The following is a 22883-nucleotide window of genomic DNA, read 5'->3' as shown; positions in this document are numbered from 1 at the left end:
GTTCCGGTTCCGGTTCCGGTCAAACCGGTTCCGGTTCGGTTCTAAAACCGTTGACCCCGGTTCGGTTCCGGTTCTAACCGAACCGGTGGTCAGGTCTAACTCCACCCCGGGAAAAAAAAAAACAAAAAACAAAACGAGGGGGAAAAAAAACAAGTAGAGCGAGCTTTAACATCTACATGTGTGTAACAATTTGCTGAGATACCTACTATAGATAGGTAGGTTAGAATTTAAATCCAGTTGTCATGATTTCAAAAAAGAAAACAAGAATTCCCTGGCAATTAATGCATATAATAGCAGTGCAGAATAGCACAGTAAGTATAGCATGATTCATGAATATAGTGTGTTTGGGTAACAGGACTGCTCACATATGCTAAACTCACACCACACGTTTTTAGTATCTTTTACTCTACCTTCATAAATTTAATAATTATGGTTAAAACATAAATACAACAAACAAACAATTATGGGATCAATCAAGTGATGATTATGATGATAATTACCAACTTATTCTTACACTTACATAAATAAGAAACAAACTCGAAATAAAAAATGAAGCATCAACTACCAAAATAAAAGAAGTTGCAAAATATGTATGAATAATTATTATTGCACTATATAATGTCTTTATGTACAAACATAGAGTGGTGGTGGCCAATATCAACTAACAGGGAATTCTTCATATTACAACCAACATACATAACATACACAATTTAAGATGTTTCCAAACATGAACAATAACATAATTAATTACAAAGCCTGGAAACTCTTTACTTTATCTACTAATCTGAAAAAGCAACTATCTCAAGGAAAATATCCCATCGAAACTTAAAAGCAAACTTATGAAACTAGAAAAATCGAAGAATCAGAGCTGAATGCAAAAAGATCCTACCATCTTGAATCTGGAATGCTTGTGATACATGCTCATTGATGCACTATATACTAAACCAGAAAGTTAGATATATGCAAGATAAATAAAATTAGGAGATAAATGGAAACACAATATGAACCCTTTATTCGGCTGACGGTCCGGTCCGGTTCATACAACATTGGTTACAAGCACCACTGCATTTGAGAATCGGGACGAACCTTTATTGAATTAGATTATAGAAAAGAGAAGGCAAAAAAGGCTACACAATTTTCGTGTACACGGATTACCCCAGCCAAATTGAGCGCCATTTCAGTTAGAATAGAACATAAATTCCAAACCAAATTCATTTTATTCGAACAATTTTATAGGAAGAATTATTTTGCCTTTGGTCAATGTCAATGTCAATGCATCTCTATCTATTGTGTTGCACAAATCTTAGGGAAAACGACACGGGAACCATTATTTGCGACCGACCGGCAACCAAGAATCATATGCTGGTAAGTAGAAAAAGTATTGAAAATAAATAAACCATAAATCCCGTTTCTAAACAAACATTAAAAAAAATACAAGATCAAAAAAAGCATATCTCATAATCATCAATTAGTCAGTCATAAATCATAATTGGCCGCCAATACAACACCTTCTTTTTTTTCCTTAGGCTAACAAAGATAAATACACAAAATAAACGTATACCACCAATTTCAAATTCTCCTCTTCATTATTTTTTTTTTATATATATAATTTGTTAATAGAGAAAATCTGTAAGAAACTATGCCTGGCTCCATTCTGTCTGCCTTCAACCAGCCAAAAGAAAAAAACATAAAAAGGACACATTGAGTGTGTGTGCTTCCCTCATCAATAAAAAGACAAGAATGACCTCAGATTTACAGAGCAACAGTGAGATAATACCTCCTTGAAAAGGGCAACTTCGTCTTTATACACCAAGACCCTCCTGCTCCTCCATGTTTCAGACACTGCACCACCACCACCTCCCATTGTAGGTTATAAATAACAATAAATAGATTTCAGGTTTTCTTTTTTTTACTCCTTTCTGATTTTGTACTGTGAAAATGAGAATTTAGAGAGAGAGAGAGAAGGGGGGGATATGGAATTTATAGGAGAGAGTGTTTGATTGGTTTGTGGAAAAAGTGTAAATGTCAAAACGGTGTTGGGATTGGAGAATGAGCGAAGAAAGGACTAATCGAGAAATAATTTAAATCAAGACTCAAAAAAAAAAAAAAATAATAATTTAAATCAAGACTCGGTAGTCGTATGGGTTAAGGGCGGTGAAAGGCCATTTTCAACTTTCTCTTTGTTCCTTTTTCCCAACACTCTCTTTTGTCTCTCCCTTATGTACGCCAAGTAACAATTTTGGTTAACTTTACCCGTATTTGATACCAATTCAAAAACGGGATAATATGCAATACCACTCCTTTAAAATATATTTTATTTTATTGACTTTTCCACCCACTCGAATTTCCGTTTAAATTTGTAAGACCACTCGGACTAGTGTGAGAAAACAAAAATATCATCAACCACTATAACCCTAAACTGAAATGATTTACGCGGCAGCAAAATTACGAATGTCGTTCACAATAGTTTTCTCTTTTACTCTCTAAAAACTCCCAAATTCACCCAAACCCCAAAACCCCCAAAAGCCCCAAAATTCACAAAAACCCTCAACCCCTCTCACAAATCCTTCCAAATCCGAAAATCTCGTCAATTTGAAAGGTAATTAATCATCTAAAGTAGTTATATATATTGAATTTGCGGTTAATTATGTGAATATCCCCATAAAATCGCGATTTAGGGTTGTTTTTAGTGTTGGGTTTTCAAATTTTTCACGTCCAAAATGGGAGTGTGAAAGCAGTTTCCACGCCTGAACCAGGCGTGGAAACTGCTTTCACACGCCCATATTAGGCGTGGAAAATCGTTTCGGGCGTTCGGTCCAGACGCCGGTTATGGACCGGTCGTCCGGCTAAAAAAAATTTTTGCCCAGTATAAACGCAGTGATGTATTATATATAAATAAGTATTACTTAACAAACTCGCTCTGGCCTAGTTGGTCAGGCATCTCGTCTGCTACACAATAAACCTGTGTTTGAGTCTTTGCAGTAGCGTATATATCTGAATTTTTTGCCCAGTTTAATGAAGGATAAATATAATTAAATAAGTATTATTTTTCAAAATGGTTATAGCCTAGTTGGCTAGGTAAGTTAGTAATTCCACAATAAGGTCCTGTAGTCGAATCGTTGTAATAACACAATTATATAATTTTTTTTATTAAATCGCGCGCGCCCAAACCGGGCGCGGGAAATACTTTTTGCGCGCCCAAACCGGGCGTGAATCGGGCTTTCTAGCGCCCAGTTTGGTCGTGAGTCGCGTTTTTGCGATTTATAGAACAAAAACGAACAAATCTTACTTTATTGGGTTCCGTATCTCGATCCTCATTCGATGCACTCATTTTTCTTTGCAAATCGCTACAATAACATGGGTTTTGGAACGATTTCTAATATAAAAGCTATTAAAAATAAAATTGTAGAGAGAGAAAGATAGGTAGAGAGTGGATTTTTTAAACCCGCATTCGTAATTTTGCTACCGCGAATATCACCTCCCAACCCTAAATCCTAATTATTTACCTTCACATCTATCACTTTCATCTACTCTTTTCTCCACCTCTCCACCTAAATCTCTCAACTTTCTTCAAAAATCCGACCTTCCCCCACCGCCGCCTCCTTCGCCTCCTCATAAATCTCTCTCTCGTTTTTGTTATCTCTTCTCTCGATTTCTCTCTCTCTTTTTTTTTTTTTAACAGATCTATACACCACCACCAGCATCGCCGCCTCCCTCACTCTCTCTTTCGTTCATCGTCGTTGTCGTCGCCTCCCCTCCCTCTTTTTTGTTATCTTTCTATCTCTATCTCTGTCTGTTTCGATTTTCTCCTCCCCTCTCTCTCTTTTTTTTTTTCCCAATGTGAAGACATATAGTTTCAGTTTTAAGCAGCAACAACAACAGTGACTATAGTCATATTCAAATATGACTATTGTTGAATATGACTATAGTAATATTCGACTATGTAAACTATAATTGTGATAATTGTGACCGCCATCGGCTCTGCTTCCGCAAAAGTCGATGATGCTAAAGAAGATGAACAAACAACAGGTGAATTGAAGAGAATCAACTATGTAGTCATATATAAGATCTATAGGTATTTTTCTAATGTATAGTGACGTTGATGATTCATTTAGTTGAAGAATTTACACATGTTTTTTTATCTATATTATGTGCTACAAGTTGACTTGTAATAATAATATTCAAAGTATGATTTTTTTTTTTTTTGAATGTTGATTGGATTTGTTTTGTAAATAATAGGCGATATTCATTTTTTATATATATATATAATTTGATAAGCATGAATGTACTACACTATATAATCGAAAATATAAAATTTAACTTGAAAATATAAAATATGAAGTAAGAATATGCCATATTCAACGTAGTAAAAAAATCAGAAAATTTGTTTTTGATTTTTTTTTAAAAATAAAATAAATTATTAAAATAAATAAAAAGAAAATACTAAATGCAGTCTACATAATGATATATGTTGATTTATGTAAGGGAATGGTATTTTTAGTACAAAAAGGGTTAGAGGGGTATTTCAAAACATGAATTTTGGGATGAACCTAGTCCTATATACTTTTTCTATCAGGGGTGTATCTCAAAAGACCCCTTCAAAAATATGAAATAAAAATGAGTAATTTGCTATAGATCCTTCTACATTAAATTATTAGATTATATGTATATAAATTCGAGTTAAAATTTTACTTTTTTAATGAGTAACTAGTAACTCACCCGTGCGATGCACGGGGATCAATTCTAAGTACAATTTTTTAATGACAAAAACATGCCAATGAGGTAAATCAAACACCTTTATGTATGAAAAGATAATGCTAATGCAATATATGGGGGTAATATAAAAAACGAAAAATATGTTTTACATCAAATTATCGAACGAAAACATTGAATAATTGATAAATAATATGATATAATCTAAAAAGTTTAAAAATAAAATCAATTCCATTTGATTTAACTACCGATATAAAAAAAATGATAAAAAGAAAATATATAATACAACAATTTTAATTTAAAAAAATAAGATACATTATCAGACTCAAACGGTACAACTATCTCGTCCAATACTTTGTATCGTTAACAGAAACTTAATTATTAAAGTAGTGTTTTATAGCACATGCATTGACATCGTCTATAAGAGCAACTCCAATTGGGAGATATCAAAATGGAGCATTAAACATTCATTTGATACTCAATATAATACATTGATGCTTCTAGAAAAAAAATTCACTCCAACCACAAGTATCAAATAGATTATCAAATTTTAAATATATGAATAATTATATTTTTACGTGCCACATGTCAAATAGTGATAGGTTAATAGAGTGGTTATATTTTTGATACCTCATTTCCAGGGAGTATTTTTGCACCTCGGGGTGGTTGAGTATCAAAATAATTCTCACTTTAATGCCTCCATTGGAGGAGGATTTTTTAATTTTGAAGTATCAAAGTGGTAGTTTTTTAGTTTGATACTTCATTTAGTGCCTCCATTGGAGTTGCTCTAACACTCTTTGCGAGTAACATGCACATTTTACATTGTTCAAATGCAATCAGTGGTACACATTACTGAAACATAATCACCTAAAAGTGTACAAAATAAATGCATTATGTGCTAAACCACCTTGTTTTAAAAAAAAAAAAATCAGTGGAGTATACAATAAAATTGGCATAAAGTAAAAATAAACTAACACGGTAAAATAAATATACATGTAAAAAATACAAACAACAAATGTGTGTCACAATATAAAATTTTTATGTACATTTATATACCCTGAAAATATTCATAGTAGACAATATTGCAAGTAATATATTAGTCGTCTATTCCGACTTGATGAATATCTTTATGCCATCTCTACTCTAACTCTCCATATTGCGACATATAATAGTCCGTGCTACCTCTACTATTCACTGTCCATATTGCGACGTATAATAGTCCATGCCACCTCTAATACTAAAATTAATATTACTACTACTACTATTACTAATACCAATACTAATATTAACACAAAAATCAATACTAATACTAATAACAAAATTAATACCAATATCAATACCAATATCAATACGAATACAAATACAAATACGAATACGAATACGAATACGAATACTAATACAAATACGAATACGAATACGCATACGCATACTAATATAAATACGAATACTAATACGAATACGAATATGAATATGAATACTAATACGAATACTAACATCAGTACTAATTCTAACATTAATACTAACACTAACACTAACACAAACACAAAATACTAACACTAACACTAACACTAACACTAACACTAATACTAATATTAATACTAAGGGCTCGTTCGGTTACCGCTATAAGGTTCTACTGACTAAATAGTAGGGGCTAATAGCATGTCCGGTTGGTAAGATTCACACTTTTTCAAACCCGCTACTAAAATCAAAGCCCGCTATTAAATGCTACTATTTCTTTAAATTAGTAGCACCCCTCCCCCCTGAGATTAATTTAATAGGGGCTGACTAGAAAGGAAAAAGACAATTTTATCCTTCAAGTCATATTTTATTATTGTAAACTAAGTGGTTTTATAGACAATTCATATATAATAACCGATTTTAACAAATTTAATAGAAAATCTAATCTAAGAAACCGAACATGCTACTAACTAAATAATTAATTAGTCAGTAGGAAGTTAATCCAATCTCATGTAATCCAATCTAATCCAATATAGGTAACCGAACGAGCCCTAATACTAATAACTAATACTAATATTAATGCTAATACTAATACAAATAATAATTCTAATTATAATGCTAATTTTAATCCTGAACATTAATCATAATCCTAATATTAAAACTAATATTTATGCTAATGCTAATGCAAATGCAAATGCTAATACTATTTGATACTAATATTGATACGCGTACTAATACTAATAATTGATATTAATATTGATAATACTAGCTAATAGTGATACTAATACTAATAGTATCAATATTAGTATCAATATTAGTATCACTAATAGTATCAATATTGTCGAAATCAAATACAAAATTATCAAAATGAACTATAAATTATCGAATATTGATACTAATACTATTATTGATATTAATGCTAATATTGTTACTAAATTATCGAATATTGATACTAATATTGATACTAATACTAATATTGATATTAATATTGATAATACTAATGTTGATACTAATACTGATATTGATACTTCTGTTGATAGTGATAGAAATACTAATACTAATACTAATACTAATACTAATACCAACTATCTATACCGATACTATATTGATATTGGTAATTTTTTTTTCTTTTACCTTATCTACTTGTTAAAATATTATGTGTTGTTTTATCTAATCGTCAATATTTGTGGTTAGGGTTTTCGATTACGCCATTAGCGAGGCTCATCCCCGTCGCCGCCATCTCCGCCCCTACGCTGTCATCGTTTGCTTTTTTCTTTTTTTCTTCGAAAATTTTGATATTGAAATTGTGTTGGGTATCTCGCATAGGAAAATAGTTGTTTACGTCACTTCTTTAGTTGTTTTCGAATTCTGCTATTTGTTTTAGTTGGTTTCGATAATTTATAGTTGGTTTTGATAATTTTGTATTTGACTTCGACAATTTGTAGTTGGTTTCGATATTTTTTTAATTGATTTCGATAATTTATAGTTAGTTTTGATAGTTTGTAGTTGATTTTGATACTTTTCGCAGTTGATTTTGATACCTAATAGTTGATTTCAAATTGGTAAACCTTGAATGGCACAATTTTTTAGTTATTTACCATAATTTTATAGTTGATTGTGAAAAATAAAAAAATGAAAATAGTAGTTTTTAAACAAAAATTGTACTTTGAAAGAAAACAAAAAAAATGCAAATAAAAAAATATTCAAAATTAATTTAAATGTTTAAAAAAATGAAATTTAGTTGATTTATGGGGAAAAAAACTAAAAAATATTAAAAATTTTAATTTTTATTAGATTTTTTTTTTATTATTATTTTTTAATAATTTAATAAATAAAAAAAATAAAAAATAATATGCCTATAAATAAAAAAATTCATCAAGTAGTGGGTAATGAGTATTGAATAGTGGAGAGGGACAAATTTGAAATATGAAAAAGCCTGGATCTACTACTAATATTGAAAATGAGAGTGGGTACACTCTTACTTAAAAAAAAAAGTAGAGGGAGTTTTCACTAATAGCCCCTTTTTTATTTTCATCATAACATCCTTTGTAGGAATGAAAACAAAGAAATATTTATTTCCGACAATCATCGTCTATGATTCGCTAAAAAAAAAAACATCAACCTTCCTTGAACTACTTCCGCAAGCCTTGTCGATTTTTTCTTGAACAAATCACCATTATGCATGATTACATTACCTAAAAATATCAGTACAACCGAACAAATAAAATTAAATGATTCAACAAATCAGAATATGTTACCGAATAATTTATTTCAAATTTATTTTTATAATTTAGATACGCAAGTGGAAAATTATTATAATTTCAAATTACTAAAGAGTATGTCATTATTTTTGGGAGATGTTGCAACTACATTCAAGTTATTATTATGTCATTAGGTACTATGACAAATGCGAAAATTATTAAATGACATGTGAATTTAAAATATTTGTACAAAACTTATTAAAAATACAATTGACAACTTCAGGTTGGGTGAGAACCACTCGTGCTCTTTTATAACTTTATTTTCTACAAAATTATTAAAATGTAGTGTATTGAGTATGTGGAAATTACACCAATACTCATTATGAGATTTAGTACCTAGTATTTACCAATAAGGTAAAGGTCTAGAGTATTAGCATTGCGCCTAAATGTATCAATAACATTTCGGTTCTAAACGATCTTTTTTATGTCCCAGGTTATATGTCAAACTGTACTACAGGGTATTGTAATGAAATTCTACAGTATATTTAATGTATTATAATTATAACTATTACATAATATTCATATCATGGCAGGAAAAAGAAAAGAGATATTCACATCGAATGTAGTTGATAACAAATACACGATATTTAAATATATTCAAATAATAAAAATATTATAGACATGTTATTGAAAAATAGCATCATTGCACCTATTAATTATTATACACATCTAACTTTTCCTCGTCATCCTTTCCATATTCATCCCTGCATTTCACACTCAACTTTTTTCATTATTCATATCTACAAAAAATGAGAAAATAAAATAATAGTTAGATAATATTTTCGTGTATACGATAAATCAACATAAATCAAAAAAATTGTACATATGCGCATTGAAATACACAATATATATAAAAAAATATTAGATATACTTTAATTTAATGATAATAGACAATTATATAAATGTACACGAAAAAATGATATTTTAAAAAAAAAAAGTAGTTCAAAAAAAAAAAAAAAAAGATTTACGAACTTGGATGAGCGAAGGATTTTTTTCTCTTTTCTGAATGGAGATGGGTGAAGAGCATGAATGTGATGAGTTGGGTATTTTATAGGTGGATAGAATACTTTGAAAATGTAAATATAATATAATATAAGAAAGTATAATAATTATAGCAAATTCTTGGTTAAAATATGGGGCAAATGGCAAATAAGCCCATTGAGTGGTACTTATTTGCATTTAAATCCAGACAAAAAACAGTTCTACAAAAAAGCCCATCTGCTTCCACTTTCCGAAAATACCCTCCCTTAAATAGTGAAAAAATACAGATCCCTCCCCTCTCTTTTAGTTTATGCGAATACAATCTCCATACACAAACTGCTGCGATTTTTTCACAGTTTTTCTTCACCAAAACCGCTGCTGCTGTGGGTACGATTTTCGCCGGAACATGTAAAAAAATCACTCCGATTTTCGAAAATATACTCTCATCTTGTTGATTGTTCAACGATTTCGGCTACATCTTTCGAAGTTACTGTCAAATCCCCAAAAAATACAGTTGAAACCCTAATCGTACGAACTCTGTGAGTTTTTTCTAACAGTATCCTATACAAATGTTTGTTTTATGACATAAATCCTGCTATTGTGTATGTTTTTTCATTATTAGGTCTCAATTTTCTGCATTGGCAGTAATTTTGCTAACAGTGATTTATGTGCCTTATTTTCAGGAATTTGACAGTGATTTTGTTATACACAACCCCATGTTTGAACATAGATGTTATTATGTGCCTTATTTTCCTGGATCTGGCAGTGATTTTGTGTGTTTGCATAATGTTTGAGAAAAATAGTTGTTTCTCCTTATTTTCCTGGATCTGACAGTGATTTTGTGTGTTTGCATAACCCCCATGTTTGAGAAAATAACTGTTTCTCCTTATTTTACTGCCTAAGTAGACAGTGATTTTGAGAAAAATAGCTGTTTCTCCTTATTTTCCTGGATCTGACAGTGATTTTGTGTGTTTGCATAATGTTTGAGAAAATAGTTGTTTCTCATTATTTTCCTGCCTAAGTACAGTGATTTTGTGTGTTGCATGACAGTGATTTTGAGAAAATAGTTGTTTCTCCTTATTTTCCTGGATCTGACAGTGATTTTGTGTGTTTGCATAACCCCCATGTTTGAGAAAATAACTGTTTCTCCTTATTTTACTGCCTAAGTAGACAGTGATTTTGAGAAAAATAGTTGTTTCTCCTTATTTTCCTGGATCTGACAGTGATTTTGTGTGTTTGCATAATGTTTGAGAAAATAGCTGTTTCTCCTTATTTTCCTGCCTAAGTACAGTGATTTTGTGTGTTGCATGACAGTGATTTTGAGAAAATAGCTGTTTCTCCTTATTTTCCTGGATCTGACAGTGATTTTGTGTGTTTGCATAATGTTTGAGAAAATAGCTGTTTCTCCTTATTTTCCTGCCTAAGTACAGTGATTTTGTGTGTTGCATGACAGTGATTTTGAGAAAAATAGTTGTTTCTCCTTATTTTCCTGGATCTGACAGTGGTTTTGTGTGTTTGCATAACCCCCATGTTTGAGAAAATAACTGTTTCTCCTTATTTTCCTGGATCTGAAAGTGATTTTGTGTGTTGCATGACAGTGATTTTGAGAAAATAGTTGTTTCTCCTTATTTTCCTGGATCTGACAGTGATTTTGTGTGTTGCATAGACCCCCTGTTTGAGAAATAGCTGTTTAACCTTATTTTACTACCTAAGTACAGTGATTTTGTGTGTTGCATAGACCCCCTGTTTGAGAAATAGCTGTTTAACCTTGTTTTACTGCCTAAGTACAGTGATTTTGTGTGTTGCATAGACCCCATGTTTGAGAAATAACTGTTTCACCTTATTTTCCTGGATCTGACAGTGATTTTTATCTGGTGTTGCTCTCCATCGTCGCTTCAGCTTCAGTGACGAAAAAATGAGGACAAAAGCTATAGCACGTAATTTTTTTCTTCCATCCAATTCATTTTTTCTATATACACTACATATCTGTTTTCAATTCCGTTATTTGTTGTTATACTTTGTTCCTCCCCCTCAGATCGTCCAGAAACACCAAAACCTAAAAAGAGGGATTCAGATGAACATTTACTGCCAACACAGGCAAGAATACGACAAATTCGTCATCAAAATCCATCGAACCCTCAATACAGATCAAAACACTGTTAATCACAGGGTTAGGCGGACAAAACCAGTGTGATAGGCTTAATGTAATGCAAGTTTAAATGACCTTTTAAGTATTTTCAGTATAAAACTCTATGGTTGTAGGTTTAAATGTACTGTTAAGTATTTGTAGTATGATACTCTATGGTCGTGGTCTTAATGTACTGTTAAGTATTTGTAGTATGTTACACTACGTACTTTATGTTCAAGAGTGCAACAAATATACTGCTGCCATGTAGCAATATTCTAAATTTGAAAATGTAGCATTATTCATGCATAATGTACCTGTTGTAGACAGTTATACAGAACCATTCAAAAAGAAAATTACATGAGTTACACAAAAGTAACTGTCACTTACAGTAACGTATAACTACTGAAGAATATTACTGAAACAAAATATAACTGTCACTTGCAGTAACATAGACCTATTGAAGCAAAATTACTGAAAACAGTATAACTCTCAGTCACAGTAACATATAAGTACTGAAGAAATTTACTGAAACAATATAGCTGTCACTGAAAGTAACATAGAATTACTGAAGAAAATTACTAAAACAATATAACTGTCGCTGATAGTAACATAGAATACTGAACAAAAAAACTGTAAGCATTCATATATGCAATCCCAAAACTGTCAAAAAAAAAAAAAAAACACAAATAATAGTAGATCTTCAAATAGCTTTGTTGCAAGTCTTCTTGTTGTGATGACCAATCTCTTTGCATCTTCCACACTTGATCTTCTTCTTGATATTCTCACCACGAGATGGAATCCTATTCTTTTTTGGTCTTCCACGTCTTGTCTGGCAAACTGGAGGTCCAACAGGTGGCTGCTCAACTTTTGTAAAGTCCACCATAAATGGGTAAATAGAAAAAGAATACGTCGATCGAAAATTGCAGGCATAAAACAAGGGGTCAATGTACCCATATATTTCACCAACGGGGATATTCTTGAGAACCACAGCCACATGACAACAAGGGAATCCTTTAAGCTGCCAATTCCGACATGTGCACGTTCTAGCAAACAAATCCACAATCTCATGAGAGTCTGAATGCACTTCAAAGACAAATTGATTTGATTTTCTAATAGTCCATGTCCTCCCGTCTTCGACAAAACTGCTTAAAATCTTTTCCATCTTTGGACAAAGCATCGTAGTCCAACCACTCGCTTTTGCAGACCTCTCGCAAATTTTATCCATCATATAACCCTTAATGCTGTCAATCATATGGGTAATCGGCAAATGTCGGAATTTCTTTATTGTACCATTCCATGATTCCACAGCATTTGAATACATCTCACCATACCTATGCCCCTCAAAATACGCATTTGCCCAATTTTTAAAAGGCAAATCTGACAAAAAGTCAACAACTTTCCATGAACCATCAATTTTGAATTTCTGAAGTTTCTCATGAAAGATTTCCTTAGTCGGAGCATACGCGCATGCTATCAACTGACTAACTAGAACATCTCTATAACTAGAGCTCATTCCACTCAACTTATACCTCAAATTATTCTCTAAATGCAACAAGCAGAATGCATGGTAACAATTAGGGAAAATATTTTTAACAGCTTCCAAGATACCGTGTTGCCGATCGGATACGAATGTCAAAACACGATCTGAGCTAATGCAACATTTTAAATGTTCCATGAAATAATTCCAGTTTGAATCATTTTCCTCACGCACAACGGCAAATGCCACTGGATAAAGACCTGCAACACCAAAAAATCAATGTAAAAAAAACTTGTCATTTCATGAACTCTTGGTCTATAAACCTTATTTTACTGCCACATACAATAAAACTTATTTTACTGTCTGTGACAGTAATATAACCTTAATACACTATCTATGACATTAACAGATATCTGGGACTGAAATAAAGAATGTAATACAACAAAATTACCATTTCTTGCATCTTTCGCCATGGCGCTCAAAAGAATACCTTTGTATCTACCCTTTAGAAATGTTCCATCCAAAAAACGAATCGGACGGCAAAACTTAAATCCGGACAGACAAGCACCAAAACTGAAGAAACAGCGATCAAACGAGTTATGCTTCTCATCAACTTCCAGGTGAAACACACTGTCTGGATTGCAACGCCCAGCTTCTTCAAAATACACTTTCAGGTACGAATAAGATATTCCATCGTCTCCAAACACAAAACTCCGACTAGATTCCATAGCTCTCCATGCTGTATTGTAGTCAATATTAATCCCATAATTCTTTTTGGCGTCATGAATAACGTCATTAGCACACAACAACGGCTTATTCCGAATGTCCTCCACGATTAAATCAGCTACGAGCTTAACGCACATTTTAACCTTCTTGACAGCACTAAATGCCGACTCACACGTGTGATGTTTCTCATATGTGCGAATAATACAATATTCGGTTGAAGGTTGAATTGTAGCATGAATTCTCCACAAACAATTTTTCTCCTGTCTAAGCTTACAAACTGCAGTCACTCTCTTCGTATCGTTTTTGATAAAATCGAATCCAAATCCAAGCTCATACGCAAACTTAGCCAAACATATTCTAAATTCTGAACGTCCCCCACGGAAAACTTGTCCAACATCAGTTATCAGATTTATCCAATGTGAGCTAAGCAAAGTCTTTCTGGGGGCAATGGAACGTAATGTGTTGCATGAGGGATTAACTGCTGCTTCAATTGCAGCAACAGGTAAGACACTCGACGAACATACCATAGAGCTGTAACTAGTATCAGACGTACCAAGAGATGCATGAACTTGCTTCACAACAATTTCAATCCTCTGAATCGACCATTGTTCCACAATAATAAATAACCCTTTTACATCTTCATCATCGTTAATTGAAAAAACACCAATCTCAGGAACAGAGTACGATAATGACAGGTTATGAACACTTAAAGAATTCCATCTTGAACAAACAAAATGCACAAGATTGGAAAAACTCATCCCTCTTGTAAAATCTGTGATTGAACAAAATTCACCATATCTAAACAACAACACAATAGAACTAGTCATCCTGCAATTGCATATAAAACATAATTATATTGTTAATAACAGTCACATTACTAATACATCAAGTAAATCTTTGTGTGCATTCAATTATACTGCCAATAACAGTATCATTATATAAACACTTGCAAACAAACATAGGAAAACATAAAAACCCTCCTGACAACAGTCATATTACTAATACATCAAGTAAATTCGCCTATACATTCAATTATACTGCCAATGGAAGTCAAAATAAATTAACAACCAGCGAAATAAACATACACATGCAATTATACTGCCAATCGCAACAACATAATATATAAAAAAAAAAATTAGCGTAAAAACAAAAATACACAACAAACAAAAAACCACAATTCTGTAAACAGTAATTGAACGCCCATACATCATGGTGTTCAAATTAGTACAATTCAATCTATACATATAGCGATGTTGAAATTTGTAACTTAAAAAAACATTCGCATGCAGATAAAAAAAATTGACACACCTTCGTTGAAAATAATATGATCGGCGGTAAAAGCTAGACACGACGGCCGGCGAGAAACGACGGCCGGCGAAAAACGACGGCCGGCGACAAACAGGTAGATGCAGCTCAGTTTCAAGATATAGAGTTGCAGAGAGGGATTCGGGGGAGAATAGAGAAGAATCACGCAGAATTCATAAAAAACGAGCTTAGGGCTTTCACATTAAATACATGGGCAATTATGTCCGGAAAAAGACCCTTTCCTTGATTTTAAATAAACTTTTAAGTATTGGGTTTATTTGCAAGACAAAAAAACTGAATGTCCCTTTTTTAATTAAGTCCATGTGTCATGGGCCTATTTGCCATTACCCCTAAAATATGAAAATAATATCTTTGTAATTGAATGAAATCAATTGCTTCTGATTTTTTTGTCGGAATTGGAAGAAATGGATCAACACATTTTTTTCTTTTATTGGTTTATGAAATTTGCACATTTTAATGTACACAAACAAATACACACATATATTAAGGAATGGATTTATCATACTTTAATATGATTACTCAACATACTTTAATATTATTTGTTTATTCGAGACAATGTACTTTAATATTATCACACTTTAATATGATTACTCAATGTACACAATCTAATACGTACATATATTAAGTTTTTCATTAACAAAAAAAAAATATACATCAAGTTGCACACGATTATTAAGGAAGGAAAATAAAATGTATTTATGCAGTCAATCTTTTCCATTGATAAGTCAATATGCAATTAATGATAATAATCCAATCAATCAATACGGATTATCAATATTATGGATATTTATGACTTTTAATTAATTGTTAAAAATGTGAATGGATGATATATATATATATATATATATATATATATATATATATATATATATATATATATATATATATATATATATATATATATATATATATATATATATATATATATATATATATATATATATATATATATATATATATATATCCATATAAATATATTATTGATATGATATAAATTTATATGGAAATGATTGACAAAATCAATGCACGTTCGATTAGATACGTGATTGATATATGTCCATATAAATATATGATTCAGATAATACAAATATGGGTAAATGAGTGATACCCCTATTTTTGAAAATATATACAAGGAGGTCTAATGTTTTTTTCTGCCCTAAGCAAAAACTCAAATTTTGATCTTAATTAAGTAGACCCCCCTGGACATAGTGATGTGACTGTTGTGCCCCTAATGGGCCGTTGTTATGAAATAAGGCCACAGACCCTAACTTCTCTCCACCCAAACCCTAACTTCTTCCCACCCATAACCCATCCCCCTCAAAGCGCCGCTCACGCCGTCTCCCATTCATCTACTATTTTCTCCCATCTCTCTTCTGTAACGACGTGAACGAATGCATCGAGGAGATCAAAAACCTCACCCTCCAGGCCTACCACCTCGACCGGCCAAATGGGACGTAACCTTCTAGCAGCACAATCGCTCCTCGGCCTCTTTCCCGGCGTACACGGCGGTGCTCGATCCACAACCTGTACATCTCTACCGCCCCTCTCTCCCTCTCTCTAACTCTCTCGCCAGATCTGTCCGATCTATCTCAATCTTCGTGGCTAGGGCTTATGAAGCGATACTAAGAGACGATTAAGGGTGTACACGGATTCGGAGCCATTGTCGAGTACGTCGCCGCCGCCAAGATCTGAAGCCATCCATTTGCATGTTTTAGCTATTTTCTCTCCTATGTCATATCCCCTCCCCTTTTTATGAATATAAATGGCTTTTACTTTGATTTAGTTCAAGAAAAAATAGAGTCAAAATCGTCCACGAATGATTTGAAGAATTTCCTCACGAATGCATTGAACTGATTGAAAACTATGCTAGAGTATGATGTCGTTAATTTGCTTCTAAATAACATGAATTTCTTTTTGGACTATAGGTCATGAATAATGCATAACTATGCTGTACAAAATTTTCAGATTTCTTCAATGATTGAAATTGAGGTAGAAGTGGGACTTGGCTGTTATTGTTGTCGAAGTAGACACAGATACGGTATTGTTGACTATGCAGCTTTAGTCTTTGGTATTAGCAGCTTTAGTCTTTGGTGTTCTGCTGGCTCACAAATCATGTTCCATTTTATGACAACAAATTTCAAATTTATAACAATATATAGTAATATGTAGTAACATATGCATATGCTTGTGTGTTTTGTTGATTATGAGTTGATTTATAATGTAAATGTTTAAATTGAAATTTATTTTTTATCACAGATCTTGGTGTTTGAAAAACATTTGAAAAACATATGTGCACTAAGTTTATTGCATTTATATAAAAAAAAAAAAAAAAAAAAAACAGATCTACTATGTTTTTGAAGATCTGTGAACAATTAATATTAAAATCTTTTTCTTTGGATTAATTTGAATTTTTTTATTATAAATCATATGTAATTTATTTTTTGTATTTATTTGAAAATAATTCGAAATGCCTAAAGTATGAGAACTTTTGTTTGTCTGTAGGAGAAATTTAATCAGTAGTGGTTACTTAAAGGGGTGATTTGAGTCATGTGAATATATACAATTATATTTAGTCATATATAGTCATATGTAGTCATATATGCAGTCATATATAGTCATATATTACAGTCATATATAGTCATATATTACAGTCATATGTAGTCATATATAACCATGGCTACATATAGTCATTTGTATTCGATTTCAGTTAAGTAAATTTATCAACAAAATTTTTTTTATGTTTTTTTTTATTTTTCATGTAATCTAACTCGCATGTTCCATTTTGCTCTTTAACTCGTATTTTTTTGTCGCAGGTTTTGCTTTTATTATTCTTTTATGACATCCAGGGAATAAGATGCGATGAAGTGCCTAATGAAGTTGGATTCATACTACAGTAGTCTAGACTTTATCACTATATATTAATATAGATAATTGTAGATAACTATAGTCACCTGTAGTAACATATAGTTATATGTATGCTATAGGTTTTTTAGTGTGTTCATGTTTGAAGAATATATGCATGTGATTGTATTTTTTTATTTTTTGTTTGTTAGTTGATTTATAATATCAAGATCTAAATTGTGAATTTTATTTATTAATGTAGTTTAATTTTGGGGTAAAAAGAGAATACATGACTATATATAACTATACCTGACTATTGGACTCTTGTCATGTATAGTATACTTTCGGTTCAGGAATTTTACTAAAATTTGAATTAATAAAAAAAAATTAAAAAAATTAAAAAACTCGAAATATTGAAAAAAATTGAATTAATAAAAAAAAATTAAAAAATAAAAAAAATCGAAATATTGAAAAAATCGAAATATTAAAAAAATCGAAATATTAAAAAAATCGAAATATTCAAAAAAATCGAAATATTAAAAAAAAATATTTTATAAAAAAATATACTACTAAATAAAAAAAGGTACAATATATGTACAGAAATAAAAAAAATATTAAATTAAAAATTATGATATATGAAGTACAAAATATTAAATGCATGTTCAAAATGATAAATGCAGTTGGTGAAAATGCTGAATGCAGTTGGGCGAAAATTGCAAATAAGGGCACAATAGTACGTTTGCCTCTCTAGGGGTGTATCTCAAAGGAAGACTTCTAGGGGTGGACCTATCCCTATATATTTTCCATATGAGGAATGTATATCAAATGGACCCTACAAATATATAGGGAAATGATTTATAGATTCAACGCACATCCGGTTCCTTGACTTTAATCCGGATTGAAAATTTTAGATTATATTTAAATTTTACGAAATTTTCAAAGTATATGGCTTTACAATATTATAATTCACTACCAACAATAATTATATATTTCATAATATGTATTAATTAATATTTTATCAATTTTAGTTATATTTGATTTATAATTTTAATTACAACATTTTGCACACGTCCTTTTATAATACACTTAACGATATTTTTTCAACAATATTTAAATATTTGAAAAAAATTAATATATAAATTAACATTACAAAATTAAATAAAATATTATAAAAAAAGATATAAGAATCATAAATTTATTCAAATGCACTAAAAAAGTCATTGAGGCTATAATTCCTCTTTTTCTATAATATATAGATGTATATAGATCATCGTCTTAATATGATAAGGATTAGTAAAAAAAACAATATAAATTAATCCAGTATAATTGTTTGAACATATAATAGAAATACGCAGTTTCAAATTATTATTAACAAAACATATTGTATATTTATTAAACAATAATACAATATAAAAATAAAACATTTTCGTTAATAATTTTTTTAGTGAATAGATATTCGAATATTCCAAAATATTGAAAATTCAAAAAAAAAAGACTGTATTCCTTTATTTTAATAGTTGAATATTAAAAAAAATGATTTTTTCTGAAAATTATTTGAATATTTATAAAAAAAATTGAGTATCATGAATTTTTGCAATAAATATATTTTGAAATACTGGAAATGTAAATAAGATTTTTTATTTCGAATTTATAAAATATTAACGTTGGAAATAATATATATACACGTGCTAATTGTTTAAATGAGTGTATTAATATTAAATAGGAAATAACTTAAATACATACCAAAATAAAATTGACAACTCGTCAATTGAAGAATCAACCTCATCAATTGAACTCCAACCAAGCAATTTTGATAAATGATATCATCATCTGCCACATGTCAATCATTGAGGGCATAGATCCTCTTTTTATATTATATATAGATTGTATTTTTTGTGGCAAAAGTACCGTTAATCAATTTAAATCAAATCCTCCAAAATATCTCTATTAAATGAAATCCCCCAAAATCTCTCTACCAAATCAAATTCCCTTACTCTCCTCCCAATTTTAATAAAAAAATAAAATAAATTTATAATATCTTTATCTAAAATCTAGAAATACTAAAATCGCCCCAATGATCATCAAATGTTAACAACGAACTGAAAAATATAATGTGCGTAATATGATTACCAACAACAAACTGAAAAATAAGATATGCATCGTCTATATTTAATTAGAAACAACAAACTATATATATTTAATTGCAAATAAGGACATCTCCAACCATTGGGTTTTGGAGTTGTTATATGGTAAAAAATCAGAAATTTAGTATTTGTGAAACAAAAACCCATCTCCCAACAGATATGCTAAAATTTTGCTAGTCAGGTCAAACCAATCACCCAAGAGCTATCTATATATACCATCTACAGTACATAAATGATGAATGAAGAAAATATTAAAATAATAAATAAAAGGTACTATCTCCCTTCACCAAAGCACACGTCTGAGTTTGTGTATTTGATTTTTTTTTTCCTTTTGGTTCTAGAGATTTCTTTCCACTTAGGTTTAATTTATTTATTTAGGTAATTTTATTCAATTGTTTATTTATAAAAGATATGTGCCATAAATCTAATTTTTCAATGTTTGATTAGGTTAAATTATTATTTTTTTTTATAATTTTTCAATGTTTGATTCATTTATTAAATTTATAAAATATATTATTATTAATAAATTAATTAATATTTATTTTAAGTAATTATATATATATATATATATATATATATATATATATATATATATATATATATATATATATATATATATATATATATATATATATATATATATATATATATAACAAATACTATTTACAAATATCAATTCATAAAATAATTGAAAATTAATGAAATGCTAAATTTTAAATGATATGATTGGAATAAGATATTAAAAATTGAGGTGGTATAACACTATTCATTAGTTATTACAGATATAACATCTCCCTTTTTAGCTTTTCACCTTGGAGATGCCCTAACAAATTGAAAATAGGATATGCATCATCATCTAATTGCTAACAAATAAACTGAACAATAGGATATGCATCATTTATATGCAGACAAACAATAAAACAAATCTAGTGTTACAAATCATAATTCGCAGTTTTCTATTTCATGTTACTAACTTTTGGTTGTTAAAGTGCTTTTGTTTTTGGAATTGTGAAGTATAATGAGATTAATTAATGGATGCGTATATATAACTATAAGATTTGTCGGAGAGGAAAGGGGAAAGGGTTTTGTAAGTCCTCATTTGGTAAGATAACATTTACCAAGATAATATTAAATAATCTAGTAAAACTCGATTATATTATTGAACATTCGATGATCCACTAAAAAACATGCCTAAAGGGCAAGATAAGCCATGATAACATAATATTTGCGGGTCTACCCAGCGAGTTATTGGGGAAACCAAACATCAAACAATGTCAAATTATTTAATTAACCATGGCTAATCCCCCAACCAAACGAGGCCTAAGTGTATTTGGAAATATTTTTGTTTTCCTTTCCTTGTTAGAACTGGACATCTACATTGATATTAAAGGAAGACTGCGGCTATATGCAATACTAATTCCACTTGTGCAAGACCAAATTAAAGAAAGATTCCAAAAGATTCCATTTTATTAAGATGAAATGACAAATATACCCATAAATTAAATTTTCTTTTGTTTGCTCATGCAAGACCAAATAACAAATAATAATAAAATATGAAACAACTAAATTTCGACATTAAGGTGTCGAATATATGTCTATCAATTCGACACCTTAATTCGAAATTTAGTATATTTGGACTAATTTGCTAACAGTTAAATTTCGACACTAAGGTGTCGATTTTTGCACTCCAAAATCAACATCTCAATGTCGATTTTTACCTATAAAATTCGACATGTACATGTTGATTGTGTCTGCGTGGAATTTAAAAAAAAAATATGAAACAACTAAATTTCGACATTAAGGTGTCGAATATATGTCCATAGATTTGACACCTCAATGTCGAAATTTAGTATATTTGGACTACTTTACTAACAATTAAATTTCGACACTAAGGTAACGATTTTGTACTAAAAAATCGACATCTCAATGTCGATTTTTGCCTATAAAATTCGACATGTACATGTCGACTGCGTCTGCGCGAGATTTGTTTTGGGAAAACGATATTCTAGCTAACAAAACACATAATTGCATATTTTCTTGGGTTTTTCCACCGTAGATTCTTCTATTTTGAAGTCTTCTGACTCCATACTTACAATTTTCGTAAGATTTGTTGAGTTTTGATGATTTTGAATGTTTAGGTCTTGTGGGTTTATAGATGAGGAAGGAGAAAGGTTTTGATGAAGAAGAAGGGAGTTGGTCTTGTGGTTTTGTGATAGGGTTTTTTTTTTGTTTTTGAGTTCGTGGTATTGCACATTTGGAATTTTCTATTTTTTTAACTAGTAAGGGTATTATAGTATATATACATTAAAAAATTTAATTTGGTCTTGCACAAGTGGAGTTAGCCTTGCATATAGCCGCAACCTTAAAGGAATTAATTAATGGGTAAATTACAACCACCCTCTGAGGTATGGTCAAATTACGAAACACCTCTCCTATTTATATGGTAATTACAATCACCCCCTCAACTATAAATATTTTTAAACGTCCATCCCTTGCGGTTTCAAATTTAGTGGAATCTTCGAGATTATAATATTATCACTTCCGTACCCGTTTTATTTCACTCAAACTCCACATTTTGAAGCAAGATGATCATAATATGTATTTTTGGCTTGTATATATCAGATTGTGGTTCATCAGAAACTGTATTTTTACACAAAATGTGTACAAACTTAAGCACATGCCACGAAATCTAGATGATTATGTTGAATTTGACAATATAAGGATGGAAGTGTAAGAAAAAATCCTTGGACACTACTATCTTTTCAAATCGGGATTTTGATTTTTTTAAAGAAGGATAGTTACTCGTTCCTCAATTCTCCTCCTAGTGT

At 30.6% G+C, this 22883-nt stretch overlaps 1 protein-coding gene and 1 long non-coding RNA gene across 2 annotated transcripts; both read right to left on the bottom strand.

The window, feature by feature from the left end:
- Positions 1-642: 642 nt before the first annotated feature.
- LOC105961547 (uncharacterized) lies at positions 643-1957 on the bottom strand. The gene is made up of 2 exons (XR_016030285.1): positions 1778-1957; positions 643-1062 (listed from the first exon to the last, which is right to left on the bottom strand). It is a non-coding gene; the product is annotated as an uncharacterized LOC105961547 (long non-coding RNA).
- Positions 1958-12241: 10284 nt separating this feature from the next.
- LOC105969366 (protein FAR1-RELATED SEQUENCE 4-like) lies at positions 12242-14271 on the bottom strand. Its single transcript, XM_088815200.1, has 2 exons — positions 13470-14271; positions 12242-13278 (listed from the first exon to the last, which is right to left on the bottom strand). Exons 1-2 carry the CDS (start codon positions 14269-14271, stop codon positions 12242-12244), a joined length of 1839 nt encoding a protein of 612 aa, XP_088671326.1.
- Positions 14272-22883: the final 8612 nt, after the last annotated feature.

Source organism: Erythranthe guttata, chromosome 3, assembly GCF_056151865.1.
Source record: "Erythranthe guttata isolate IM_541 chromosome 3, IM_541, whole genome shotgun sequence".
In the NCBI taxonomy this organism is placed as follows: Eukaryota; Viridiplantae; Streptophyta; class Magnoliopsida; order Lamiales; family Phrymaceae; genus Erythranthe; species Erythranthe guttata.
This window is presented reverse-complemented; position numbering and strand designations above follow the sequence as displayed.